Here is a 26803-nt window from a genome sequence, read left to right as displayed (position 1 = left end):
TGAGTTCTGATAGATGATAATTATCAGGAAACTACAGAAAACTACCAGGAAACTAATGAATTGTCATATCATTTACTAATTTATTTGCTTATTTAACATTTTAGAGGTATTTTGTTGAAAACTTTTCAGCTGATAATTTTGCAGCTGCTTTTTATACCTTTTTTTAGTGCAATATCTTTTTCAACGCCTCTTCGACGTCGCCAACATCGTACTCTTCCTTGTTCAAATCCTGTAAGTCGGCCACTGGACGTTCAGCCTGAGGTGTGATTCTGAATGCATGTCTTGAAACTGGAGTGTCCCAGTCAACAATTGCAGAATGAACCACCAACCTGTTATCCCAAACGACCACCGAGTTGGGTTCCCACTTTGCTCTCAATTGCAAATCGTGAGCTTTTTCAATATGATCATAAAGAAAGTTAAGAAGGTAATTAGATTCCTGTTCCTTCAACTCCACGATTTTTCTCGAGAACGGTCTGTTCAAGTAAATGAACTTTTCTCCCGTACCAGGGTGGACTCTAATCAAAGGATGAATACTGGAAACTGGTTTTCTTCTCTCGATACCTCCCAAGCCAACAGCATCTCTTGCTTGGTCTGCAGAAGTGTGAAGTACGTGCAAGCCTTCCAATCTTTTTTGAAACTCAGGCGACAATCTTCTGTAAGCCTCTCTTACATCGGCAAAGATGGTGTCTCCACCAGCATCGGGACCTTCCAATACAGAAAAAAATGTTGTTCCTGGTGGTTGCAACTCATAGGAAACATCCGAGTGCCAGCCTACGGCGTTTGTTCTTTGAGCAAAAAGCCTGTCGAATTCGTTTTTGTCGGCTCTTCTGTAGGTAACATGGATCTCTGGGTGGTCCTTGGGAGCTCCACTGGTTGGGTGGATGTGCAATCTGCCAAAATGACGACCATATTCCACAGCAAATTGAGGTCCATGTTTGGCAAAATCCTGCTCTCTAAAGATAACCACCCCTCTTTGAGCAACATACAACGCCAATTCGTCCTTTCCCTTGTCGTCTAATTGCGACAATTGAATCCCAGTAACCTCCGTACCCAACTTGGGTGTAACTCTCTTAAGGTCATATTTCACATCCTTGGGGAACAAATTGGGGAAGCTTGGATCAGCACGAGCACCTGGCTCCTGGTGCTTGAAAAACTTCAAGGGGGCAAATTTTTGTTTTGGGTCCCAAGTAGGCAAGAAATCTGGATAGTGAGACTGTTCTCTGTTTTGCTTGTTCACCACCAAAACTCCATCTTGGTCGACCTCGTCTTGGTCTTGGTAATAGTGAATATCGTTATTTTGAAAAGAAACCATTTTCAGATGTATCCCGCAAATTAATAGATCTTCCCCCTTAAATACAATCGGCAGAATGATTAGCAATCGGTGATGCCACCACAGTTTTGCAATTTCATGTATATTGCAACCATTCTTGCTGCAACCAAATCCCAATCGGGAAACTCTCACGATAAGTCAGGTGCCGCCACAGTTTTCGCAGCAAATGCTGCAACGGCCGAGAAAACTTACAGTGATATGGTCCGGAAACATGTATTATGATATCGTCATCGTGATATCGTATAAGGTATATGAATGTTGTATGTAGTTGTGGTTATTGTGGTTATTGCTTTTTTTTCGAAAAGAAGTCTTTTGATTACGAAAGCACTCTCTTCAATGCCTCCGCAACGTCCCCTACATCATACTCGGGCTTGTTCAAGTCCTTCAAGTCTTCCACGGGTCTTTCGGCCTGTGGGGTGATTCTGAATGCATGTCTCGAAACTGGAGTGTCCCAGTCAACAATGGCTGAATGTTCGACCACTCTGTTGTCCCATACCACAACAGTGTTAGGTTCCCAGCTAGCACGCAATTGCAAGTCATGGGCTTTTTCAATGTGGTCGTAAAGAAAGTTGAGCAAGTAGTCGGATTCTTCTTGTTTTAACTCAACGATTCTCCTGCTGAAAGGACGGTTCAAGTAGATGTACTTTTCCTTGGTAGCAGGATGTTGTCTGATCAATGGGTGGATATTAGAAACTGGAGCTCTTCTTTCTACACCACCTTGACCACGAGAATTCTGAGCCTGCTCGTTGGAAGAGTGCAACACATGTAAGCCCTCCAATCTCTTCCTGAATTCTGGCGATAATCTTCTGTATGCTTCTTTGACATCAGCAAAAATGGTGTCTCCCCCAGACTCCGGTCCTTCCAAAACTGCAAAGAACGTGAGTCCACTGGGCTGCAACTCGTATGAAATGTCCGAGTGCCATTGCACGGCAGTGGTGGTTTCGGAGAAAATCCTGTCGAATTCCTTTTCGTCAGGTCTTCTATAAGTAATATGCAATTCAGGGAACCCTCTTGGCGCTCCAGAGGTAGGGTGGATATGTAATCTTCCAAAGTGTCTGCCGTACTCAGTGACAAACTTAGGACCTTTTGCAGCGAAATCTTGGTCTCTGAAAACCACAACGCCTCGCTGGGCAACATATAATGCCAATTCGTCTTTGGCCTTGTCGTCCAATTGCGACAATTGCACCCCACGGATCTCGGTACCCATCTTGGGTGTGATCTTCTTGGCCTTGTACTCACCGTCCTTGGGGAACAAGTTGGGGAAGCTAGGGTCGGCACGAGCACCAGGATCATGGAATTCAAAGAACTTTAATGGAGGATACTTCTCCGAGGTATCCCACGTTGGCAAAAACTCGGGAAATTTGGCCTGGTCGCGAGCATGTTTACTGACTCTCAAAATTCCATCGTCGCCAACCTCGTCAACGTCTTTGGAAAAGTGGGTGTCGTAGTTACCGTAGATTGCAGATGACATCAAGCTAGTATCAGTTGATTTCAAATTAGTGGAGAACTCGGGCCGCTTTATATAGCTTCAAATTGCACGAGACTATGCTAAACTGTGGCTGCTCCGATGGTCGGACGAGGCACAGTTTTCGAAATGAAAAGTAAGTTAAAACTTAATTGGAGACGTAAAAGCTATCTTTGTGAAGCAATGAATTCGATGCTGTCACAAAAACGTCAGGATGTTTATACAAAAACAACAGAGAATGTTCTTTGCAAAAAAAAACAAGTGTGGCGTTCCTTTTATATTTCCGGTCGAACTCGAACGACTGCGAAAAAATTCCCCGATAGGTATGCCCTCGCATCATCGCATGTGATTTCAAGCCTAATTGGGTTTCGGTTTACGTGGACGTTTGGTTTGTGTGCCGTCCGTGCATATGTAACTCGCCGGATTTGACGCACGATAGTGCTAAGTGCGGGAAAAATAGGAGAAAGATGATTCGAGATAATTCGACCTGGCGAGAAAGTAATAAAAAGCCAGTGTTTGGAAGTGGAGCCGAAACCTATTATTGGATTGAATACAAAGAAAATTAGTACTTGTAACTTAGATGTAAAGCTTATACTTTAATCAGCGATACTCGTTCTACATTGTCTTATCATTCTTGACGCTTATCGGTGTAATCACAAACTCCTTGATATAGAATTCCTACTCGGGTTTCATGTTCCTTGCCCCTTCACTTATCTTTTAACCGAGACTCTTTAGTGTCCTGCATATCGTCCGATGACTACATCTGGTGGAACGATCCAATTGTGCACGCGAGCGGCGCGACGCGATCCACTACACCCGAGCGACCCGCAACACCTGAGCAAACTTGTGTGGTTGGTACACGAAGTTTCCTGATGCGGCACTCGGTTTCTCCTTCTTTTTTGGTCGTTTGGCGAGATGGCTGCAAACGCTTACAAAATTGTGTATAACGTTACAATTCATTACCATTACCCGTTCTATAACCTTATCTATACCGTCCAGCGGCCGCTCAAACGTTGATATCGCACACGCGATTGTTGTCGACACTGGTGACATAAAACTGACATTTTATCCTATCCTGTTCCTCCTTTGGAGTTAATCGTGGCGATGAAGTTGGAGACAACGCGCCATTGTTTGATGTTGTTTTCCCTGCTTTTTGTGCCTTTTCCGCGCGTGGGGGAAGCATAACATAGTTGACTTCGGAATCTAATACGGTGGCTCCTACTATAGGAGAAGCAGCAGGCGTGGGATAGTGACTGGTAGCATTTTGAATTGGTGAAGAAACTTCTTTCACAGCTACTGACACTTGTGGCCAGCAACACTGTAAGAAGTTGCGAGTACACGCTTGACATTTGCCATCAACCTTGTCTTCATCACACTTTTTTTTACGTTGGCGACATGTAAGACAGCCTGATTTTGTTCTTCGCTTAACTGGTTGCAGCTGAGGTTTTCCCACCCTATTTGTGCGTCTCGACGACGGTTTCGATGGTGCTGATAGATTTATCACCTGCTGGTACGACTTGTAGTTCGTTTCGACCATGGTTTGTGTATATGACGCATTTGTGATGGATTTTCATGTCTTTTATACGAACAGGGCGCTGACTGATTTTCATGGCCGGAAACAGCAACTAAGCGCGGTGCGGTGCCCATTACGGAAAGTGGTGTCGGTCGCACCTGCTGTTCGCAGAAATACCACTGCGGTGCCGTCTGAGCAGACTAGCGCACTGGGTGCAGGTAGAATTGGCCCTGTGCAGGTACCAAGTTACTAGGTCCTAGTTACTGGGTCCAAAATACTGGTTCCAAGATACTGAGCCTAGTTGACTACTTGTTGACTTGCAACTAATATTCACTCCAGGAAGCTCTACACAGACATATCGCGTAATTCATCATATTTACAGAAAGATATACACTGGATCTATGCATGGAAGTCTTTTGGAGTTTACTCAATTCCGACACTAGGTCACTCAAATACGGTGTCTGGCATCCTTTGGAAGATGGAGTGGCGACCACACTCCTCTCACAGACTCGTTGTCTGATATAACCTTGTGGTTCCATTTGAATAATGGGTTCCCGCTGGCTTGTGAGTACTCATTTACAGTCTTGATCAACAGCTTTAAATCCATATTGCGAACATCAACGTCCCGGGTTTTGTCAGGACTATAGTGGAAGGTGAGCTTTGGAGGACCAGCTTTTTTAACAACCTCAAAGAAAATTCCCGGCTTTTCTGTTGCAATTTTGTTCAAAGTACCCGATGAAAGAAGGTGCCTAACGCCAGTAGACGACCCTCCCCAGTTACAGTATTGGATTTTGACTCTGTGACATGGCAACACGAAGGCCCCGAGTCCGTTTCGACTTATGGAGACCTTGGGTATTCCTTTTACTGGCATTGTTGAGTCGGCAAGAAGTGAAAAATTGTAATGAGAAAAGTGCGCGTAGTATGCAGGTTGAAACACACCCTACATCTGAACATGATATCTTCTCGTGACATTATATCTCTATTAGGCATAAATAGGTTGAACTGAATTAAAATGAGCAGGTTGAGCTGCGTGCTTGTTTCCTAGCTTACGACGTCGGCACCATCGACTTCTGTAGAAATGTCTTCATCATTGGAAAGCTTGTAAAATTTGTTGCGCCAAAATCCATCTTCTCCCAAAACTTCTTTGCTCACCAAGGTGTATCCGCCGAGATGGGGCAATACCTTAGCCCAGAAGATCCAGTAGACGAAACCAACCCCAAAAACACCCCAAGTAACCACTGGATGAATCCAGTATGGAAGACTATTGTAGACACTTTGTCCATGTGAAGGTGGAATATAAGGAGCAACGATAAGGTACAATGACGACAAGAAGAAGAAGGCAACGACTGGAACAGTTGCCTTGATTGGAGGATTCCATTCAGCTTTCCCTTTCCATTTTTGGTAGTTCAAGTATAACAAACCGGCTGCAACTGCGGTATTGACGACATTCAATGGGTATGAAATCAAGTTGAGAATGAAGTTGTAGGCATCTCCTGGAGGTGGAGCCACGATTGTGACAATACAGACGATCCAATGTTGAAACAAACCCACAAATGGAGATCTGAAAGGTTTGGAGGTTGCAAAAAAACGAGAAAATGGAAGACTACCTTCACGACCGAGAGCCTGGACGATTCTTCCTTGGGAAAAGATCACAGACATGACGTTTCCCAACGCAGACAAAGCCACAAAGACCGAAGCAGCTTTTTCTGCGGTATCACCAAAGGCATACTTGAAGAAAGAAGCCGCAAGAATACGACCAGACAGCGAGATTTCCTCCTTGGGAACCACGGCAAAGTAGGCAATGTTCACAAACATGTAGAGAACCACCAACGAAAGAAAGGCAGAAGGAGCAGCAATCTTCAAGATTCTTACTGGGTTCTTGACTTCACCCAATGCGTAGTTGACATTCGAGTATCCAACATATGACCAAATCACATTGTACAAAGCATTGACGATTCCAAAACCTCTGGGTGTGGTTCCCAGAAACGCATCTGAGAAATTGTGAGTTTTATGGAAATCTTTATTCTTGATTCCTCCTCCCAAGGCGACCCAGCCAGTGATGGAAATTAACACCACAATCACAACTTTGAACGTTCCCAACACATTTGCTACAAACAAACCAGTCTTCACGTGCAACCCGTTGATCAAAAAAGCAAATGTGATAACTCCAATTCCAATTCCTCGAGAGTTCCATTGGGTAACTTCTTTTCCAGCAGCATTGAGAAGATACTCACCAACCACCACCGAGTTTCCCGCAGCCCATCCCAAAAAGAACACGTATGACGCATACATCGCCGTCACGAAAAATCGAGGCTTCTTGTAGATATACTCCAAATAATTTTTCTCTCCACCGTTTCTCGGTATAGCCAGTCCCAACTCCATGTACACCAACAATCCAGAAAAAGCAATTAAGGAACCGGCTGCCCACATAATAAGCGAAGTCCCCACACTTCCGGAAAGAATAAAGATAGTAGATCCGGTAGAGAAAACTCCAGCTCCGAGCATACGGTTCAAACAAAGAAAAGTTGCAGATATAAAACCAATTTCTTTTTTGTTCTGATCAAGTTGCACCACCGCTTCCGGGTCCCCGCTCTTCAACGACCAGTTTTCAATATACTTATCCTCCTCCTTGTCGGAGGATTTCGACAGTCCCAACATATTAATTACAAATCAAGGTGGGCTGCAATGGAATTTTTATAGCTTGCAGAAAAAATCAAATTGTTCCGGAACCGGTCGCAGCCACGGTCGGATCTTTTTGGTATTTTGTATGATGACGCCGTGCCAATTCACCCTCGGTAATACCCTCGGATCTCGCAAAACGCCGCATGTTGCAGCACCCTTGTTCGGCTGCTGCAAATGCCCTTTGCGCCACAGTGGAGATCTCGGGCGGAAATTTCTGGGCGGTCTGCCAAGAGGCATGATAGTGGAGGTGGCATGCATCTTCTTTGCTGAAACGGGTGTGGGCATTGAGAAGTTGTAAAACGCCGTAGATTGCAGCGAGTAATTTCACGTGATTGGCATGCACGTGATCTTAACGAGTTTGGCACATTTCTTTTTTCGTTCTAAGCGATTTCGCAGTTGCAAGCAGCTGCGAAAGTCAGGTGGGTTACATGCACTCCAGCAACCGTTGAAGCAGCACGGTACAATAATTGTAGACAAACGTAAAATGTCGAGTCCTCGAGCCAAACGACCCAAATTGGAGCGGTTGTCGTCTTTTTATAGCGAATACTATCCACGACCAAAACCTGATCTTCTGTTAGTACAAAAGTATCTTAAAGAGGAGAACAAACCTTATCATATTCTCAATCGGACTTTGGATGAAACCGCCGATGCTAGATCTTCTATACGTCCTCAGGGATGTGTAGGCCATCTATTCCTCCGCGACTTTCGCCAGAGCGATAATACTGGTCTCAATGCTGCTAGTCGAATGGCTGCGAAAGAAAACCTTCCGTTGGTGTGCTTGTATGTTTTGTGCCGGGACGATCTTTTTGCCCATGGGGTAAGTGGATTTCAATTGGAGTACCGTTTGCGATCGCTCGAGCTTCTCCGGGAAGAATTGGCTCAGAAAAACATCCCGTTGGTGTTTTTAAATGTTGATGAACGCAAGGAGGTTGTACCTATTGTTAAAGAGAAGGCTCAGCAACTCAAGATTTCCCATCTTTTTGCCAACATTGAGTACGAGGTGGACGAATTGCGTCGCTATACCAATCTTTGCAAAGAACTTTTGAAGGCAGATATCAGTTTCCAACCTCATAATGATACTACCTTGGCGGTGCCTGGTACCATCGTCACCAAGTCAAAGGGCACACAATTTTCCGTTTTTACTCCATGGTACCGTGCGTGGTGTGCCCACTTGAACAAAATGAAGGACCCTTTTCAAGTTCGTGCCAAACCTGAGGCCAATTCAGACGAATTCAGGCAAAGAAATAGCCATCTCTTTGACCTGAAAATTCCTCAGGCTCCTCCAGGAAAGCAATTGACAGAAAAGCAAAAAGAAGCCTTTGAAAAATACCACAAGCCAGGCGAAAACGCAGCGTGGGACGATCTTCAAGACTTTATCACCTCGGGTCGTATAAAGCGCTACAATGTTGACCGCAATGATCCATCGGTAAATGGAGTTTCTCGCATGAGCGTACACTTTGCTTCGGGCACCATTAATGCCCGGACGGTTATTCGTTCGTTACTAGACCACAAGCTCCTTCGTACCATTGATTCTGGGAACGATGGTGCTCGAGAATGGGCTCGTCAAGTTGCTTGGAGAGATTTTTATCGTCATGTCTTGTGTAATTGGCCTCATATTTGCATGTTCAAGCCATTTATTTCAAATATGGACGAGGTCAAATGGGAATACAATTCCGACCATTTCGAGAGATGGTGTCAGGGTAAAACTGGTTATCCCATTGTGGACGCTGCTATGCGCCAATTGCTGGAAATGGGTTACTTGCACAATCGAGTTCGAATGGTGGTTGCGAGTTTTTTGTCAAAACACTTGATGATCGATTGGCGAGAGGGTGAACGGTACTTTTTAGAAAACTTGGCTGATGGTGATTTCCCTTCAAACAATGGTGGTTGGGGCTTTTCTTCAAGCGTGGGTGTGGATCCTCAGCCATATTTTCGTATTTTCAATCCATGGACCCAAGCTGAAAAATTCGACAAAAAAGGAGATTATATTAGAAAATGGCTTCCGGAGCTTCGTGAAATACAAGACGTCAAGGGTATTCACAACCCGTACGAAAATGGGTACAGACAAATAGCGGAGAAAAATGGTTATCCTCCTCCCATTGTGGACCATAAAACTGCTCGCGAACGAGCATTAGAACGTTACAAAGAAGCAAAGTACTAAAAGATTTCATTAAACTGTATTAGTTTTTATTTTATCACTGTATTAGTGTTTTACTGTTATGCCTGTAGCAACTTGACAATCTCCTTCAGAGCTGCCTCGATTGCATCTTGTTTTCCAACCAAGTAAATGAACTGCTCGTGCTTGTCACCTTTGCGAGGAACAATTACAAACACATTGAATTTCTTGCGAAGTTGACTGATACGAGCTCCTTGAGGTCCAACAACCTTAGAAAACAGTCCTGGGTTGCTGGCGAATATCCATCCTCTACTGTCGGCTTCCTTGGCAAATTGTAAACGTTCTTTGATCAACTCGGCGGCACGAGCAGTATCTTCTTCGCTACCAACCAACCGCCATGGAATGGTATCCTCTTCCAGTACTGGCTCCGCTGAAGAAATGGTAACTTTTGTGGGTTCTTCTGACTCAGCAAATGCCTCTTCTGGCGGAGTAGGAATTGAGGCATTGGTCAACTTGGATGCCTTTCTGGTCAAGTTGCCATGGACAACATCGATATTGTAATCGGTCTTCAACTTTCTGAAGATGCCTCCACGCTCAGAAACCAAAATGTGGTATTTTTCAGGAATCTCCAATTCGACTTTCCATTCGTTTTTGGTAAGTTCGTCGAGCTTGGGTCTCAATTTGGCAATGTTTTCTGGCAAACCAGTCAATTTGATGATAGAAGACATATCGCTGGGGCGAGGAATAGCGATAGAAACCTTGAATTCGTCTTCTAAAGCATGACGAACAGAGCCTCCAGGACCGACAAGACGACCATGTTTCTCCTTTGGCAACTCGTATTGTTCACTTACACTTGCCTCCTTTTCAGCTACAAGCGCTTTAACCTGTTCTATGATCTTGGCAATAATTTGCTTGTCACCTTGACAAACAATTTCGTCAGACCCAGAGCTTTCAGATGGCATTGCCATAAGTTTGTAATACTTTGGTCCAGAGAGTTCTGCACCTCCAGCGTTGGCAATAATCTCCTTCATCTTTGAGCCTCCAGACCCTATGATATCACGATGGTACTTGGGGTCGACCTTGATGGTTTCAGAAACAGTGTTTTCAACTTCATTGATAATGTCCTGGATCTTCATCTTTGCTTCTCTCAATGCAGATTTAGAACCTATGAGCTCCAACTCAGACGACTTTTCCGATGAGTTTTCTTCCTCGTTTGCCTTGGCATTCTTTTTGAAATGGTACTCAACTCCAGCACCGTCGGCAATATCGTTGATGGTGGCTCCACTCTTTCCGATCACACGAGAAATCGCTTGTGCTGGAATATGGAGTATTTCTTGAAACCCATTCTCTTTCTGGAATTGATAGAACTCCTCCAATTCTTGCACCGCTTTGGCAACTCCTTTCGAAGGACCTTTTACTGTGACTTCGTCTTTGTGCTTTGGAGCATCGGAAAATGTCGACGCAAAGCTTTCAGCGCTTGGGAACCGAATCTTGACATTATATTTGTCCTGCAAGCGAGTGATGTAAACGCCGTTGGCTCCTATCAACCGCCTGTGGAACTTGCTTTCAATGTTCAATCTTTTGACCGTTTCGTCAGCCCACTTTTTGGACGTCTCAATCATATTTTTCTTGCACTCCTCGACGTTAAATTTGGGTCCGGTGATGGTGATGGAAGTTTGATTTTGGGATTGTTCACTTTCATGCTCTGGAACGTTGATTTTAACACCATATTTCTCCCTCAAAGAAGTCATATTAGCACCATTTTTTCCTATCAAGCGAGAGAGTACTGATGAAGCTACCACAGCAGTAGACGAGTAGTTCTCTCCATGTTCCCCGGCATCGCTTAACACAGCATTTATCAAGTCTTTGACGATCGCTACTTGGGTCGCAACTCCACGAATGAGCACTTCATCTGCATTAGAATGAAGCTTTACCTGAACACTATTAGCATCTGCGGAATCAGTAATGAGCTTTAAGGTGGTGTTTCTTGGACCAGCAATTTCTCGCTGTTTCGAAGAGGAAACCTTGATAACAACCGTATCCAAGTCCTTTTGCAACTCACGCAATTTATTGAGCTCAGTATCCACCTCGGTGAACGCTTCGTTAGTGTCGACGAAATCAAAATCCTCCAGTTCGTTCAGAAAGTTAAACAAGGTGATGTCGGAACCCAAAATGACAAAACTCACATTATTTTTTTCTGTAACGTCTTTGATAGTTTCTTTGACCAGAGGCATCAAAAATGAGTCAATGTCAGAAATGACTTTTGTGGAGGAAGGAGAAATGGAGTTAACATTGGCCACAATGGCCTTCTTTGCGTTCTTAGTATTTTCTGCTTGATCATTCTTGACGACAATCTCGATGGGAACACTGGTCGTAGCACTATCTGCCAAGACTGAAACATCTGGAACGTTCAACGAAACGTCATTTTCTCGTCCAATTCTGTCGAACGTACCATTCTGCTTCAAGAGCGTAGCAACCGCCTTAACGTGGGTCAAGTTTCCATTGTGTGCCTTTGCCATATCAAGTGCCTCTACTTTGTACAGAGAGGTGGTGGAACGTGCCATTTCTTGGGCTTTAGGAATGTCTTGTTTCTTTCCAACGAATTTTACGCTGGATTCTCCATCCTTGGGAAGCTGAATCAAGACGTTGAACGCACGAAGCACATCGTCAATTGGCAAGAATTGGTGTTTAAGTTTTGGAATCGGAACTTCTTGGGTGGATATTTGTGGAGCCAAAGCTTCGAGGGTATCGATGATCTCCTGCTTTGCTTCGAGGACCAATTCTCGGTCACCTACCAAAGTCACCGAGTTTGAAGGCGACGAGTAAATAGGCGCCGAAATATCCAACGATGAAAATTTGGAGATTATAGGAGCAATGGCATTGGCAACGAAAGGCTTTAAGGCGTCGTCAACGGGAAGACGAACAGACAACTCTTTGATTTCGTCCTTTACAATGGCCAAAATTCTGCCCTTGGCATGTTTGCATCCCTCGACATCTCCCTCAATGGACACCGTCACCACCAGCGAGTAGATGTCGTCGGGGTCCACACCTTCGACTTCCTGCGGATTTCCAATATCAATCTTGACATCGTTATCGGCAATGATAGGCTTCAATGTGCGTCCCTGCTGACCAATGACCCTCGAGCGGACCTTTGCCGGGATATCAAACGAAATTTTCACGGGCTTGGTGAGTCTTTTGATCACCATTCTCTTGGCATCGCGAACCTGGGCAGGTTTACCAGTAATCAAAAATGTCCGTTTTTTGGTATGTTGCGACGTAGTACACTCAATGTTGGTGTCTGTGTCACCACGGATCTGGGTCAAGATCTTGATGAACTCGGTCCGGGCCACATTGAGCTGGTCTTCGACATCCAATGAAAACGCTTCTTGGATAGTTGACGATTTAAACTTTCCAGCAGCAACAGAAACCGCCGGTTTCGATTCCAGTGGAGCGGATTCAGAGGCATTGGCTCCCTTTTTCATCAGCGGACCCCAAGAAGACAAAGTGGAAAAACTAGCCTTCTTTCCACCCAATGTGGGAAACGCCGATTCGTCAGTTACCGACGGAGTTTTCGGCGAGTCAGTAAGTTCCAGCGAATTAGAAGGAGTGGCGTCGGTCGGCGCAGCGTCAGCTTGGCCATTGACACGAGCAGCAATGATTTCAGCTGGTGTAGACATGGTAAATCACAAATGGGAGAAGCACGAAAAAAGATTGAAACAAGAGGAAACGACGACAAGAATCACAACACGAGCCAGATATCACACGAGTGGAGTTCCAGGATGTCTAGGTACACAAAGGTGATGCTAGAAGTGGTAGAAAAGCAAAAGGAGCCCTGGAACGAAGGTTGGGTAAATTGGATTTTTCAGCGTCCACGTAGCGCTGCGGCGACGCACGACGGTTTACGAGCGTAATTTTAATCGCTTGTGCGTCAACAATGGTGCGAATCGGACTTGGGCGATCTGCAAGATACTACTGACTACTGTAGACTAATTTAATTTGCTTTATACTACTGAAGACTATTGTTATTTTAATACTATTTGGGTTTGAGTATCGTATCGTATAGCTACTTGACTACAAAGTCTCGTATACAAGGACCCTCACCTGATACTCTTCATTGGCTTCGTCAATGTCTTCCCAGTTTCCAATAAAGTCATCGCCACGAACGACTCCGGGAAGAGTCTTGCCGGCTGAGTATCTTCTCCATATCTTCTTGGCTTCTTCATCTGTTCCCAAGTCTCTTTGAGTAAACTCAATGCCGTTACCTTTCAAAATCGTAGCGAGTCTGTTGGTACGGTGCATTATTTGCATTCCACCAGCAAAAGAAGTAAAGATGTAAACCGGCTGCGACTCGAGATGCTTGCGAAGTTCCTCGGGAGACACATCGAAATCGTCGTCGTCTTTCACCTCTTTCACGGGTTCCTTCGAAACTTGTACCCCTTTTTCAACCTGTTTGTCTTTCACCTGTTTGGAGGTTTCGTCTTTTTTTTCCTCTGGCTTTGTAACCATAGTTTCGCCAACGACATCATCATTCTTAGCAGCCGCAGGCTCTTTGTCTTCGGGTACCGAATCTTGATTTATGGGCTCCGTGTAGTCCGTGATCAAAGTCTTCTTTTCTGGTTCGGCCTCTTGGCTTTCTCCCTTCTTTTTGATCTCTTCAGTAGGATTCTCTTCTTCCTTCTCTTTCACATCAGGTGCTTCAACCTTGATATCCTTCTCGTCTTGATCAACGTCTTCGGATATCACATCGTTGGCTTTCTTCAGTTGGCCCTCAGTGGGAACAGCCAGCTCTTCGTTGTCTTCTGATGGAGCCAACTTCTCATGTGCCGTGTCACCTTCAGTTTCTACCTTTGATGTCTCAATGACTGCTGGTTCCTTTGTTTCATCTTTGGCATCTTCCTTCTCATCCTTGGTCGTTTCTTCCCTCGCTTCGGTTTCTTCCTTCTCGTTCGCTTTACCAGGAAGTTCTTCCTTTGCATCAGTCACGGAGCCCTTCTCACGCTCGCTATCATTGGACTTCTTAGTAGCGTCTGCTTTACTCACGTCAGTCTCAGGAATGGCTTTGTTCGGAGTTGGAGCCTCGGCTCCTTTCTCTTCCTTCTTGTCGTCTTTCTTGCCCAACACTTCCTCCATCATCGTATCCAAATGGTTGATAGACGAGTATGGGTCATCTGTGACAAGTGCTCCTTCGCTTATGAGCTCCTCGGGATCAGCGTCATTCTTTTCGGTGAGCTGGCTGTGTCTCTTGCTTTCTGGTTGTCTCGAACGAGATCTGGAGATAGAACGCAAGTAATTAGTAGACGAAGCAGAACGACCATTAAAGTACGTGGGTTCAGGAATATCCACATTGAAATTGGTGTAGTCTCCTGTGGTAAGTAAAGAAGCGGCGGAACTTGCACGGGCATCTTGATGAAACTTTTGCTGTTCACGAGCAGCTTCAGCTGCAGCAATCGAGTCACCCAATGTAGGTTTCGATTGTCTCGAGCGCCTATCACCATCGGTATTCTCCTCCTCCTCCGTAGCCTCCCAATCTGAAGGTAACTCGTACTTTGAAGGCTCATCTTCGTGGATATTCTTGTAGGAGTCACCACGAGCCAAATGAGGCTTCACTGACGAACGAGATCTGGATCTTTCGGCAATACGGCTTCTGTTTTGCGATCTCGATCTCGACCGGCCATCGTGCTGGAAGTACGGAGTGTGAAGACCTTCAGAGGGCCCCGTGTGTATGGCCACAGCGTCGCCAAAAGAGGCCGTAGTAGGCAGTGCCAGCGGCACTCTGGAGTCTCTTAAAAGCTGGGCATTCTTGGGCTCAGCTCGGTAGCCCGGAAGCTTATCGAGATTGTGAGATTTCACGTACGAAAGCATTTCGTTGTGGTCCTTGATCAGGTGCTCAAGTTGGTACTCGGAAAGATTTGGAGTGGAATAAAGGCCATCTTTCTTCGACTCTGAGTCGCCCACGGCAATTGAAGATTCACTAGCCGACGCCTTAGCGTCGACAGACTTGGAATCGTGAGAAACCAGCGACTGATCGTCCACATTTTTGGCCAACTCACCGTCCAGCTTGCTGGTCAGCTCGCTATCATTGACCTCATTTTTCAACGGAGACGACCGTTCTTTTACATTTTTTTCCTTCTTTTCCTTTTCCGCATTCTCGCCGTCGGTCTCCAAGTACCGAGCATCGTCCTTGACGTGACCCCCGTCGTCCAAGAACTTTTCAAAGTCTTCCTCCGAGCCCAAAAGTGCACCCTCAGAGATCAAATCGTCAAGCGAAGCTCCGATTTGCGAGTTCAACAACGAGTGAGCATTCTTGTTTTTGGGGCGAGTTTTATACTTTTCGGGGTGAATGTAGTTGTTATGAGGAGAATCGTCAGCGGATCGAAGTGACGACCCTACAAGAGAAGGAGACTCAAGACGCTCAGCTTTTTCCAACTGTTCTTCAAAATCCATCTGGGGAGTTACTGGGGTTGACTAACGTCACAATTGGCAGTAATGATGTGTATTTGTTGTGGTCACGAAACGGCACACAAACCTGATTCAAGAGAGCGTTTGCGGTTATCTGGGGGAGCGGAAGCACGGTGCAGGAATGTGGTCTAGAATAAGAGAGACAAGAAAGAAAAAGAAAAGACAAGAAAGAAAAAAGAAAAGACAAAAGAAAACAAACAAAATCTCAATTATACTCAATCAATACTCTAACGAGTATGTTAGATTATCGATGATCATACTAACTTTGACTACCAACCTAGCCGCTTCCTGCACACAGCCTATCGCAGCGCTTACTGCCGCACCAATGATTGGGCGCCCGGCGCGACCCACATCGTCTGAGGCGATTGCGATCGGGGATCCGATCCCTGGTGTACGGGTGCGCACTGTTTCGTTTTATGTCCGTGCTCGTGCAGGGCCGCTGTGGTGGGAAGGAACGGCATTTTTGCATTTCTGATTTTCATCTTATTTGTTATTCCACATTTAATTTTTTTTGTTGGTATCGGCTTGTTTCCTGCTGTACACTCCTGTAGTAGCAGTCTTCCGTTGATATCTTAAACGAAACCTTCACAGTTTTTGTTTTGTGTTTCCAGTCGTCTGGTCAAAATTACTCAGCGACACTAAATCACAAACAGGCATCAGTGGTGTTCTTTTTGTGAAATCGAACACAGATACAAACCTGCTTTACATTTGCCAAAAGGAATCCCACGTATTTGCCACCACATTTGTCACGGTTACAGATCAAAACCGGTTGTCAAACTAGCAAAATAACACCCCCTCGAAACAGTTGCAACAAAACACAGAATATCACAGTTTCCATCATGAGTTCCAAATCTGCCGCTGCCATCCTTCAGCGACAATTTAAAGACCTCACCGACCCCAAGAAAGGCATCCCTTCGTTCCACATCGAACTCGACGACGACAACATCTTCCTTTGGAACATCGGCATCATGGTGTTGAACAAGGAGTCCATGTACCACGGTGGCTACTTCAAGGGCCAGATGAGATTTCCCTCTGAGTTCCCGTTTGCTCCCCCAACATTCCGCTTCACCCCCGCCATTTACCACCCCAACGTTTATCGCGATGGCCGGTTGTGTATCTCCATCTTGCATCAAGGCGGAGACCCCACTTCCGACGAGCCTGACTCGGAAACATGGACACCTGCCCAGACGGTGGAGCTGGTGTTGATCTCCATCATCTCCCTTCTCGAAGACCCCAACGTGCTGCTGCCCGCCAACATCGATGCGTCGGTGGAGTTGAGAAAAAACCCGGAAGCATACAAAAAACGGGTCTTGCAGGAGGTGGAAAGATCCAAACAGGATATTCCCGCCGACTTCATTATGCCTGAAAGTGAACTCTATGCCTACGGTTCGGGTAATGCCCACGGAAAGGAGGCCGAGCACGAGCCTGTCGACGAGGACTTTTGGTACGATAGCGATGACGAAAGCTTCGACGAGGAAAGCCTCATGGATGACATGGACGACGGCGACGATGACGAAGAAGAGGAGGAGGACGAGGAAGACGTGGACATGGCAGCGAAATAAATAGATGCCGTTAGCTATACATTGCATGGTGATATCTGGTCTGAGTAATACATTTTGATTCTAGTACCCCTCGAGCCCCTTGGTAAGTGTTTCACACAAATTGTCGAGTTTGAGCTTGGCAACTGCGTCCAGCACATTGTCGTCGTAGAGAATGGTTACATACATGGGGTCGTCTCTAATCAGTGCAATTGCAAGTTTGAGCTTCTTGTCAAGGGTGACTATCGTCCACTGGCCGCTCTGTACTCTCACCACCTCCTGGCTATCATCACTGGCTTGCTGGCGCAAATAATTGACTCCCAAAAGTGAATATATTTTGACATTATCGCTTGATAGATTGAGTTCAGTTTCAAGTTCTGTGCTAGTAACGGTGGCTAGTGGAAGACCCGACGACGCAAGAAGCGAGATAGCCAACGGCCTGCTGGTTTCCGATTCGGTAACGGGCACCAAACCCTGTGCAAGCACCTGAGAAATTCGTTTCAGTTGCAACATAAAATGAATATGAGGAAAGAATAAGGAAATGTAACGGACAAAATTAAATTGTGAGTGGTGCTCTTTAAGTTGTGCTTTCAACTCTCGTGGTTAGTAGACGGGCGGATACGCAAAATCGCAAACTGAAAAGCGAAATGGAGATGTGGATTAAGAAGAAGATGGAGACGATAATGGTTAAAGTGTGGATTGTTAATTGAGTTGTGTGCAGGTGGTTGTGTGCAGTATATTATATATGACAAATATGATACAATTATGGAAACAAACCTTGATAAAAATATATACAGAAAGAAAGAGATAGTTCCGAGGCTGATTTCCGTTTACTGTTTTGGTTTTTAACTGTTTTCTATCCCCTTTTTTCTCTTCTCTTGTCTTTCACGCCCGTACACCAGCTTCTCACCTACGCGTTGCATCGCACTGTTTATTGTCAACGAATGGCATCTTGAACCCAGTGTCTCCAAACATCGGACGGCTAATTATTGACACCAGGATTGTTTCTCTGCATCAGCTCGAGTCCAGCATTTTATACAGAGCGCCATACTAATTTTGAGCCGTTCAATCTCGAATTCTCATCGTTTCTGTTTTTTTTAAAATCTAAACAAGTCCTTCAAAATTCAAATCATGGAGCGTACTCGGCCTCCTCTTAAGGAGACGAGTGCGAATGTCCCTTCGCCAGTGCACAAGAAGCAAAAAGTTCATCGAACAACGGTCAAAAGCATTAATATCAACAAACCTGACCTCCGTCTTGGCCACGAAGAAAAGAAGGAATCCAAAAGTCAACCTGAAGTAGAAGGCAGAGATGCCATTGAAGCCAGAGATGTAAAGGAAAAAGAGAAAGATACAAGAGGTAAACTTGTTGGTGAAGAGTTACTTGCCTGGCAGACTTCATGGAGAAAGATCATGCGTGAAAGCGTGGTTTACTTCGACACACAGGGAGGAGATAATAGTGTTGCCCAGGTGGCAGAGCAAAAGCGAGCCCAGAGAGCATTGAAGCTGGTGGGATGTAGCATTGTCCCCTTCTATGACCATGATGTCACCATCATTGTATCTCGAAGGCCGTTCGTAGCTTCTAAAGTGTACCAGGGCAACGATATATTTCACGACGCTGTGGAGCTTAAAATCAAGGTTTGGAGCTACGATAAAGTATTTCGGTTCTTGCGTTATTTGAGCTCTCCAGTACAAGACGTGAGACCTGAACTGAAACGCCAACAACTGACCCAACCTTCCAACCTTTCACATCTTCTTCGCGAAGAAAAAATCTTTGGAGCCACTGACAGAGACCCCAATGCCCGCCGAGATGACTTACATTATCTTGAAGGGCCATACTTGTATGTGTATGATATGGCGCAAACTGTCCGGCCCATTGCTGTACGCGAGTGGGGTGAATCTCCCTATCCCGAGTTTGGATTGACATTAGATGGAAAGTGTCCTTTCATAGCTGAAGGAGGTGATAATCTGGATAAAAAACGTCTCCGTCGATTACAAAAATTTGAGGCTACTCGCGAATATCGCCAAAGATTACGCCAAATATCGCATGACATCGTCCGTGGTCAACTCACCGACGCCACCCTTTCCGAAGCACCAGAGGATGATTCGCTACCTGCATTAACTAGCGGAGAAGCAATTGCTGCTGAAGAATTCCAACCCCCACCTCTCACTCGCGATTCGTCCATGCAACCAGCCAAGTTCTTTGAAGTTGCAGCCTCGGGTTACTACGGCGCATCTAATGCTCATGATTCTGCTTCTGCTTCCAATTCCGTCACGGGAAACGGACTTGGTCCCACGATTTCCGGTGTCCCATCTCGTAATGTCAATAATCTCAAGCGTCGTATTTTCATGAAACGTCGCCAAAAACAACACGATGAAAAAGAAAAGGACTTGAAGCCGGGATACTGCGAGAACTGCCGCGTCAAATACGATTGTTTTGAAGACCATATATCATCTAGCAGACATCGCAATTTCGCTGCTGACGATGCCAACTTCTCAGACATCGACAACCTCATTTCCACTCTTCACGATTGCAAGCAGTTTGGCTATGTAACTTCCAATGGAGAATTCCGTTTGGCATGAACCGCTTTCACGTCTGTTTTGCATTCTTAGCATAATAAAATTCATATATTGTAAACTCATGTTGCAGCCATCCACCATCACCTACATTCAAATTCGTGCTGCGAATTTTCATCACTAACTATGTTTCCAAGACTCGTCAGTCGGCGGTACTACTCCGACTTTATTAAGAGCCTACCTCGTGTAGGGGGCGATGGTGGATCGAAAGGGAATAGATTTGCAAATCAATACAAAGCAAGTGAATCAGAAAAGCCTAGAACCAAAAATTGGGGAAATTTTCAGAATCAAAAAACCAGATCTCCTCCTAAATCCGGTGCTCGAGCGACTCAGGGTGAGCCAGATAAGACAAAACTGTATAATGAGGCGCGTGAAGCGCTAAGAGAAAAGCAGCGGCAGCAAATGCCTATAAAAAAGTCACAGAATAGCACTATAAAACGACCTTCAAAGCCTAAACCACAAGTCGCAAAAATCAAGATTCAAATTCCCACTTTTGTAACAGTGTCGAATCTCGCTACAGTTCTTGGTGTTCCACTCAACGATTTCTTAAAGAAACTCCAGGATCTTGGGTTTGAAAACATGAGGCACAATTTCATTCTTGACAAGGAAAACGCAGCATTGATAGCCGATGACTATGGCTTTGACATCATAATGAACGACGAAACCGGTGCAGATCTCTTTCCTGTGGACGTAAAAGAGAATTTGCTTCGTCCTCGTGCACCTGTGGTGACTATTATGGGACATGTAGATCATGGAAAGACAACTATTCTTGACTATTTGCGCAAATCGTCCATTGTCAAGCAAGAACATGGAGGTATTACTCAGCATATAGGAGCGTTTTCTGTCATAACCCCCATTTCCAAAAAGAAAATCACCTTTCTCGATACTCCAGGGCATGCGGCCTTTCTCAAGATGCGAGAAAGAGGTGCAATTGTCACTGATATTGTTATCTTGGTAGTTGCAGCCGATGACTCGGTGATGCCGCAAACGGTCGAGGCGATCAAGCACGCTCAGAAATCTGGAGTTCCAATGGTTGTTGCTGTCAACAAGTGTGACAAGCCTGGTGTGAACGTGGATAAAGTACTTGCTGATCTTTCTAGCCATGGCATTGACGTAGAAGACTATGGTGGTGAGACACAGACGGTTCGAGTTTCTGGCAAGACCGGACTCAATATGGAAAAGCTAGAGGAAGCAGTGATCACTTTGAGTGAGATGAACGACTTCAAAGCAGAAGTGGAGCAGGTGCCTGCTGAAGGCTGGGTGATCGAGTCGCATGTAGCCAAAGGGATGGGCAATGTAGCTACGGCTCTTGTTCGTCGTGGAACCATGAAAGTTGGCAGTTTTGTCGTTGCGGGAACAAGCTACTGTAAAATCAGAGGCATGAAAGATGAGAATGGAAAAGTGGTCAAGGCAGCAGGTCCTTCTACTCCAGTGCAAATATGGGGCTGGAAAGATCTTCCAGAGGCAGGAGACCAGATGCTCCAAGCGCCAACCGAGCAAATGGCTAAGAAAGTTTGTGAAAATCGTATTGCTCGTCAGAAGCAAATCCAGGCAGGTAAGGACATTGATACTATCAACCAGAAGAGAATGGAAGAGATCAAGGAGCTCGAGCGACAAGAGAGAGCCAATGAGTTGAAACTCGCTGGTTTGGAGCCAACGATCGAAGAGGAGAAAAAGGCGGTTCTGGTCAAGTATATCATCAGAAGTGACGTTTTTGGGTCTGCTGAAGCCATCAAGGAATGCATTGATGGTTTGGGAAACGAAGAAGTGCGAGCTGTGGTGGTTTCCCATGAGGCTGGTTTGCCATCCGAGTCTGATGTTGAACTAGCCAAAGCACTTGATGCTACAATATTATGCTTCAATATGAAGACACCAAAGCAAATTCTGGCCAAAGCAGATAGAGCGGGTGTTGCTATTCAAGAACACAATGTCATCTATCACTTGATTGAACAAGTCACCGAGAAATTGACGTCGCTTCTTCCACCTCGAATCGAAGTGAAAATTGTAGCGGAAGTTGAAATCAAAGATGTGTTTACCATCACCTCCAAATCCAAAAGCAAGCTCAAAATTGCCGGATGCAAGGTCACAACCGGTCTACTTAAGAGATCGTCAAAAGTTAGAGTCATAAGAGGTGGAAAACTGATCTATACCGGAACCTTATCGTCGCTCAAGCATGTCAAAGATGATATCTCCGAAGCGAAAAAAGGAAACGAATGTGGTATTGGGTTCGACGGGTGGGACAAGTTCCAGCAGGGGGACCGTATAGAGGCTTACGAAGAAATAACCCACCAGAGATACTTATAGATTTTGTACATAGTTAACATGGGTGTCTTGGTGTCGGTGCCTGACTTCGAGCCAATTCGCGATGCGATGAGCTTCTAGGTTGCAATGGCAGATTACTCGTCTGATGAAGAGTCCATATTGGAGAATACTTCTGAGGTGTTTTTGGGTTTCGTAGATGTTCCCATTGAGAAAGATGATCCACCAACGATAGAAGATACATTCATAGGCGGAGAGCCAATTTGGCTCCATCCAGAATCAACTCCGTCTGAGTCCATGGTTACTTGTGACAATTGTAATAAAAAAATGGCACTTTTGCTCCAAGCTTTTGCGCCAGTAGACGGTCAGCTATATGATAGAGTGCTTTATTTGTTCGGGTGCAAAAGCACTGCTGTTTGTACGAAGAAAAAGGGCTCGATAAAGTGTATTCGAGGCATCTTGAAAGATCCCATAAAGATGAACCAATTGAAACAAGAGCAAGAAGAAGCAGCCCGCAAGCAGCTAGACGAAAAGTTGCGGCTTGAAGACAAGAAAAAAATGAAAATCGAGTTGACAAAAGATCTCTTTTCTTCTGGTAAATCAGACAATCCATTTGGTAATCCATTTGGAGCGTCTGAAAACCCTTTTGCCGTTGAGAAAAAGAAGGCTCCCGAGCCCAGCAACAAGCAGGAACCAAAAGAAGTGCTGGACACCTCTCCCGGTGCTCAAAGTGCTAGTATACCCGTTTCGTATGCCGAGGCTGTTGGACCTGCAGAACAGCCTTCTGCTCCCAGAAAACTTGACGAGAAATTACCCAGCTACCCTGGCTACTTTGTTTATGTGGACCAGGAGAAGTTCAAAAAAGTGACACTCGAGCCAGAACTTGAAAAATACAAAGATATTATCGAACAGGCAGAACGAGAGTCTGGAGAGTCAAGTCTGGGACGCCGCAATTCTACCAGTCTGGAACCACCTACCGATCCCGATAGCGCTCCAGTCACAAATCGCCTCAACGACAAGTATTTCGAGGCCTTTACCAACACTGTAAGTCACAATCCTGGCCAGGTACTCAGATATAGTCTTGGTGGTCGGCCGTTGCTTTACTGTGGACTGGACGAAATTGCACCCAAATTTTCATCCACAATTACGGTCCCCAACCCCGGCTACAATCCCTCGTCAACAAGGCGGTTCGAACTCCAGCTCATGCCAAAAGCGATTTACGATTTGGAAACCGTTGGTCAAGATACCGTCGCAGATATTCTCAACGGCATGTCCTGGGGAACCATCATAGTGTGCACTGACGAAGAGGATTACATGCCTGAGTTTGACCGGAATCACGTAGGCTATGTAGAAGAGTGGGTGGGCGTTCAATGGGAGTAAATAGGATATAAATGGAATGGTTGCAAATAAAGGGTGAATATACTTGAGAGAGAAGTGAGAAGTGAAAAATTGCAAAAAAATGTAAAACTGAAAAAATGCAAACTAAAAGAATAAAAAAATTGAAAAATTTAAGCATCAGATCAAAACCTTTATCACATCCGTAATAGCCTTTATACATCTAGTATGCTATGTAAACTTCTCTGGCATAACTAGCCTATTCCTGCACCCAAAATTGTTGCTGCTGCAACGCGACTGCAACCCTGCATGCGCCGCAGCGTTTGACATAACTTCCTCATACATTAACGTTTCACTATTCTTAAGCTACACAATTCCATTTCAAGGGATTTTTCCACCCTGCCTTCACCACAAAAAAAACCACTTGCAGAAACAGCAAATCAATACATTACTGGCTCACAATAATCTCCGTTCTGCTATAACTATCTCTTAGCAATATTGGAGAATCCTTCATTATCGTGCCACAGACGACTTTGCCAGTTCTTTTCGCTCACTGATAGTCATTTCCACCCATCATGGCTTCCTCATCCGAAGATGAAGAGTACCAGTCAAACATAGCACTTCCAAAAGTCGATCTTTCTAACTATAGAAAGAGTCAAGAGAGAGGATCTCGGAATAATTTGGCCAAAGCAGCCGGAAAAAAGTTTAAACCGGGCACCAAGTCGGTACGGTTTCCTGATCTGTACCAGCCTCGGCAGAGTGTTCTCAGCAATACATCATCAACCACAAACAACTCCTCGGATGATAACATATCCGAGTCAGAAATCGACCACAATTTGCCCAGCTTTCACATGGGCTCCGGGTCCCACCAGACTCATCATCATCATGACGCGGCCTCTGCCTCGGGCGAAGAGGTCTCCGAGGACGAACATCTACAAAACTACGACACAGACTCGTCCTCGTCTTCTGAAGACACAGGTGCTGCACCCCGGCAATTTGAGCCAGATCAAGCTCCTCTACCAGATTCGACCGACATCACCGACTTGCGGCGGCAATCAGTATCGTCACAGCCCTCGTCCTCGAGGAGCTCGTCGTCGAAAAAGGGAACATTTCGGCTGATTTTGAGGAAAATGTCCTTGGCCGACAGAGACGAAGGCATTGAAGTGCCGCGATTACAAGACCACGAGCTGTCTGGAGAGTCATTCCTTGGTCGTGTTCTTCAGTTTTCAAACCCACACGGAGGATTGGGCGGCGGAGGCTTGGTTCCTGGCGCTTCTCACCATACTCGTGAACGCACAATTGACGAGGAAGAATCTGTTGGTGGTGGACATCCCGCTTCTGAGGAGATAGAAATGCGTCCCTTGGATTACGATATGCTCAACGAAGAGGCAAAAAAGCTCATATCCACCCATGTTCCTGGTATAGGTAGCAATCTTCATAGCGAAGCTACCTCCGAAGTCGCATCGCCAAATGATTCCGTGAACAATTCCACTGCACACCTTCTAGACCCATCTGATAATATGGGAGAGGGCAGCTCGAGCCAGGGATTACGTGCTCCAAATCCCGACCTTCTTGTTCGAAACAATGTGGACCGCCTTCATCAAGATGATGACTATATGATGCTAGACAATGATCTGGATGGAGGATACGTGCCACCGCCAGCCCAAGTACATGCTGGTGTGCTTTCATCTTTGCTTAAGCTTTATCAGAACCCGGACGCTTCGAAGTCTCTGGGAAGTGTACCATTTAGCGCTTTGAGAGACGAGGATAATGACGACTTGTATGAACATGTGAACCATAGCACAGTGGATTTCACCAAATTCAAGTCTGGATTCAAGAAAGGGCAAAAGAGAGTCACTGACAAATTGCACATTACCAAAAAGAACGATGGTAGCAGAAGACATAGTCGTGCTGATAGTTCCACAGATGACATTGACGATGAGAAGAATGACGGTGACGATGAAGAAAAAGACGCTGCAAACCTTCCATCGTTCTCCAAAGCTCGTCCTAAACTCCCCAAAAAAGAAGGCCCAGCCACTAATGTGCCAAAGAAGATTGGGAAAAAAATTAAGTCTCATGGAAAGTCCAAATCAGAACAACGTCTCCGTATTACCGTGCACATTGCTGATATTCTACAGAGACAGCGCTTCATTTTGCGTATGTGTAAGGCACTCATGCTTTATGGTGCTCCAACACATCGTCTTGAAGAGTATATGATCATGACCAGCAGAGTGTTGGAAATTGATGGCCAGTTTGTATACTTTCCGGGAACAATGATAGTGGCTTTTGGTGATGCTGCGACGAGAACTTCCGAGGTTCACCTAGTTCGTTGCGCCCAAGGTGTGAATTTGTCGAAGCTCTCTGAAACCCACCATATGTACAAAGGAGTAATTCACGATTTGGTTGGTGTTGAAGAAGCCTCCTTGAAATTGGAAGAGCTTCTAGCACGGAAAAACTTATATCCTCCTTGGCTTTGTGTCTTCTTCTATGCACTTGGTTCGTCCATGGTTACCCCATTCGCTTTTAGTGGAGGGTGGTATGATATACCAATTTCATTTGGAGTTGGACTTTGCGTTGGTTACTTGCAGTTTTTTGTTTCATCCATGTCTAACCTTTACTCGTCGGTGTTTGAAGTCACCGCTTCTATCGTGGTTTCTTTCATTGCTCGTGCCATCGGTTCCATTAATGGCGGTAACACATTCTGCTTTTCCGCTATCGCTCAAGGTTCACTAGCGTTGATTCTCCCAGGATATATCATCTTGTGTGGGTCCCTTGAGTTGCAATCCAGAAACATCGTGGCAGGTTCTGTGCGTATGTTTTACGCCATTATCTATTCGATCTTTCTTGGGTTTGGTATAACGTTGGGTGCGGCCCTTTTCGGATGGGTATATAAGGGAGCTACCTCCGCTACTACTTGCTCAGCCGACCACACCATTGACCCCAAGTTCAGAATCTTGTTCGTTCCGATGTTTTCGCTCTGTTTGGGACTCATAAATCAAGCCAAATTTTCGCAACTTCCAATCATGATTGCAATTGCTTCGACAGGTTACGTGGGCAATTATTTCGCAGGACTCCACTTCAAGCAGGTTACCGAATTCACAGCTTCAATTGGTGCCTTCATAGTGGGTATCTTGGGCAACTTGTATTCAAGACTAGGAAAAGGATTGGCAGTTGCAGCCATGTTGCCAGCGATTTTTGTTCAGGTTCCGTCGGGTATTGCTAGTCAAAGCTCTTTGCTTTCGGGTGTGGAGTCGGCAGACAAAATCACAAACGGTACAGGCAAGGCCGAAAGCACTAATGATACACTCAGTTTTGGTTCCACAATGGTTCAGGTTTCCATTGGTATTAGTGTCGGACTTTTTGCAGCCGCATTAGTTGTTTATCCTTTTGGAAAGAAAAAGACTGGTCTTTTCACTTTATAGTATAACGATATACATACGACGTACATACAATATACATACAATTATGGTTGGAATACAAAATGTAAGAAGTTTACAATTAGTACAGTGTCTTTCACATTGCGGTGTCATAT

The 26803-nt window shown here is 45.2% G+C and overlaps 14 protein-coding genes across 14 annotated transcripts; 6 read left to right on the top strand and 8 right to left on the bottom strand. All coding sequences in view use genetic code 12, as the record gives it.

Annotated features, from left to right (window-relative positions):
• Positions 1–163: 163 nt before the first annotated feature.
• PGUG_05834 (TauD/TfdA dioxygenase family protein) lies at positions 164–1312 on the bottom strand (the record flags this gene model as incomplete). Its single annotated transcript, XM_001482021.1, has 1 exon — positions 164–1312. One exon carries the CDS (start codon positions 1310–1312, stop codon positions 164–166), a length of 1149 nt encoding a protein of 382 aa, XP_001482071.1.
• Positions 1313–1646: 334 nt separating this feature from the next.
• Positions 1647–2801, bottom strand: PGUG_05833 (TauD/TfdA dioxygenase family protein; the record flags this gene model as incomplete). The annotated part of the gene is made up of 1 exon (XM_001482020.1): positions 1647–2801. One exon carries the CDS (start codon positions 2799–2801, stop codon positions 1647–1649), a length of 1155 nt encoding a protein of 384 aa, XP_001482070.1.
• Positions 2802–3801: 1000 nt separating this feature from the next.
• Positions 3802–4332, bottom strand: ZCF3 (Zcf3p; the record flags this gene model as incomplete). The annotated part of the gene is made up of 1 exon (XM_001482019.1): positions 3802–4332. The coding sequence occupies one exon, from the start codon at positions 4330–4332 to the stop codon at positions 3802–3804; it is 531 nt and encodes a 176-aa protein (XP_001482069.2).
• A 424-nt stretch (positions 4333–4756) lies between these two features.
• PGUG_05831 (mitochondrial 54S ribosomal protein mL43) lies at positions 4757–5179 on the bottom strand (the record flags this gene model as incomplete). Its single annotated transcript, XM_001482018.1, has 1 exon — positions 4757–5179. The coding sequence occupies one exon, from the start codon at positions 5177–5179 to the stop codon at positions 4757–4759; it is 423 nt and encodes a 140-aa protein (XP_001482068.2).
• Positions 5180–5349: 170 nt separating this feature from the next.
• On the bottom strand, positions 5350–6966 carry MUP1 (Mup1p; the record flags this gene model as incomplete). Its single annotated transcript, XM_001482017.1, has 1 exon — positions 5350–6966. One exon carries the CDS (start codon positions 6964–6966, stop codon positions 5350–5352), a length of 1617 nt encoding a protein of 538 aa, XP_001482067.2.
• A 361-nt stretch (positions 6967–7327) lies between these two features.
• On the top strand, positions 7328–9151 carry PGUG_05829 (cryptochrome/photolyase family protein; the record flags this gene model as incomplete). Its single annotated transcript, XM_001482016.1, has 1 exon — positions 7328–9151. One exon carries the CDS (start codon positions 7328–7330, stop codon positions 9149–9151), a length of 1824 nt encoding a protein of 607 aa, XP_001482066.2.
• A 56-nt stretch (positions 9152–9207) lies between these two features.
• On the bottom strand, positions 9208–12783 carry PGUG_05828 (uncharacterized protein; the record flags this gene model as incomplete). Its single annotated transcript, XM_001482015.1, has 1 exon — positions 9208–12783. The coding sequence occupies one exon, from the start codon at positions 12781–12783 to the stop codon at positions 9208–9210; it is 3576 nt and encodes a 1191-aa protein (XP_001482065.2).
• A 394-nt stretch (positions 12784–13177) lies between these two features.
• On the bottom strand, positions 13178–15550 carry PGUG_05827 (uncharacterized protein; the record flags this gene model as incomplete). Its single annotated transcript, XM_001482014.1, has 1 exon — positions 13178–15550. The coding sequence occupies one exon, from the start codon at positions 15548–15550 to the stop codon at positions 13178–13180; it is 2373 nt and encodes a 790-aa protein (XP_001482064.2).
• Positions 15551–16317: 767 nt separating this feature from the next.
• Positions 16318–17154, bottom strand: PGUG_05825 (uncharacterized protein; the record flags this gene model as incomplete). Its single annotated transcript, XM_001482012.1, has 1 exon — positions 16318–17154. One exon carries the CDS (start codon positions 17152–17154, stop codon positions 16318–16320), a length of 837 nt encoding a protein of 278 aa, XP_001482062.2.
• CDC34 (SCF E2 ubiquitin-protein ligase catalytic subunit) lies at positions 16405–17127 on the top strand (the record flags this gene model as incomplete). Its single annotated transcript, XM_001482013.1, has 1 exon — positions 16405–17127. The coding sequence occupies one exon, from the start codon at positions 16405–16407 to the stop codon at positions 17125–17127; it is 723 nt and encodes a 240-aa protein (XP_001482063.2).
• Positions 17155–18234: 1080 nt separating the features above from the next.
• Positions 18235–19683, top strand: DBF4 (protein serine/threonine kinase activating protein; the record flags this gene model as incomplete). The annotated part of the gene is made up of 1 exon (XM_001482011.1): positions 18235–19683. The coding sequence occupies one exon, from the start codon at positions 18235–18237 to the stop codon at positions 19681–19683; it is 1449 nt and encodes a 482-aa protein (XP_001482061.2).
• A 120-nt stretch (positions 19684–19803) lies between these two features.
• On the top strand, positions 19804–21981 carry IFM1 (translation initiation factor 2; the record flags this gene model as incomplete). Its single annotated transcript, XM_001482010.1, has 1 exon — positions 19804–21981. The coding sequence occupies one exon, from the start codon at positions 19804–19806 to the stop codon at positions 21979–21981; it is 2178 nt and encodes a 725-aa protein (XP_001482060.2).
• An 84-nt stretch (positions 21982–22065) lies between these two features.
• Positions 22066–23316, top strand: PGUG_05822 (uncharacterized protein; the record flags this gene model as incomplete). Its single annotated transcript, XM_001482009.1, has 1 exon — positions 22066–23316. The coding sequence occupies one exon, from the start codon at positions 22066–22068 to the stop codon at positions 23314–23316; it is 1251 nt and encodes a 416-aa protein (XP_001482059.2).
• A 530-nt stretch (positions 23317–23846) lies between these two features.
• PGUG_05821 (pheromone-regulated protein) lies at positions 23847–26693 on the top strand (the record flags this gene model as incomplete). The annotated part of the gene is made up of 1 exon (XM_001482008.1): positions 23847–26693. The coding sequence occupies one exon, from the start codon at positions 23847–23849 to the stop codon at positions 26691–26693; it is 2847 nt and encodes a 948-aa protein (XP_001482058.2).
• Positions 26694–26803: the final 110 nt, after the last annotated feature.

This window comes from Meyerozyma guilliermondii, genomic scaffold (genome assembly GCF_000149425.1).
Source record: "Meyerozyma guilliermondii ATCC 6260 scaffold_8 genomic scaffold, whole genome shotgun sequence".
Lineage (NCBI taxonomy): Eukaryota > Fungi > Ascomycota > Pichiomycetes > Serinales > Debaryomycetaceae > Meyerozyma > Meyerozyma guilliermondii.
The sequence above is the reverse complement of the archived record's forward strand: the minus strand, read 5'-3'. Positions and strand labels throughout refer to the sequence as shown.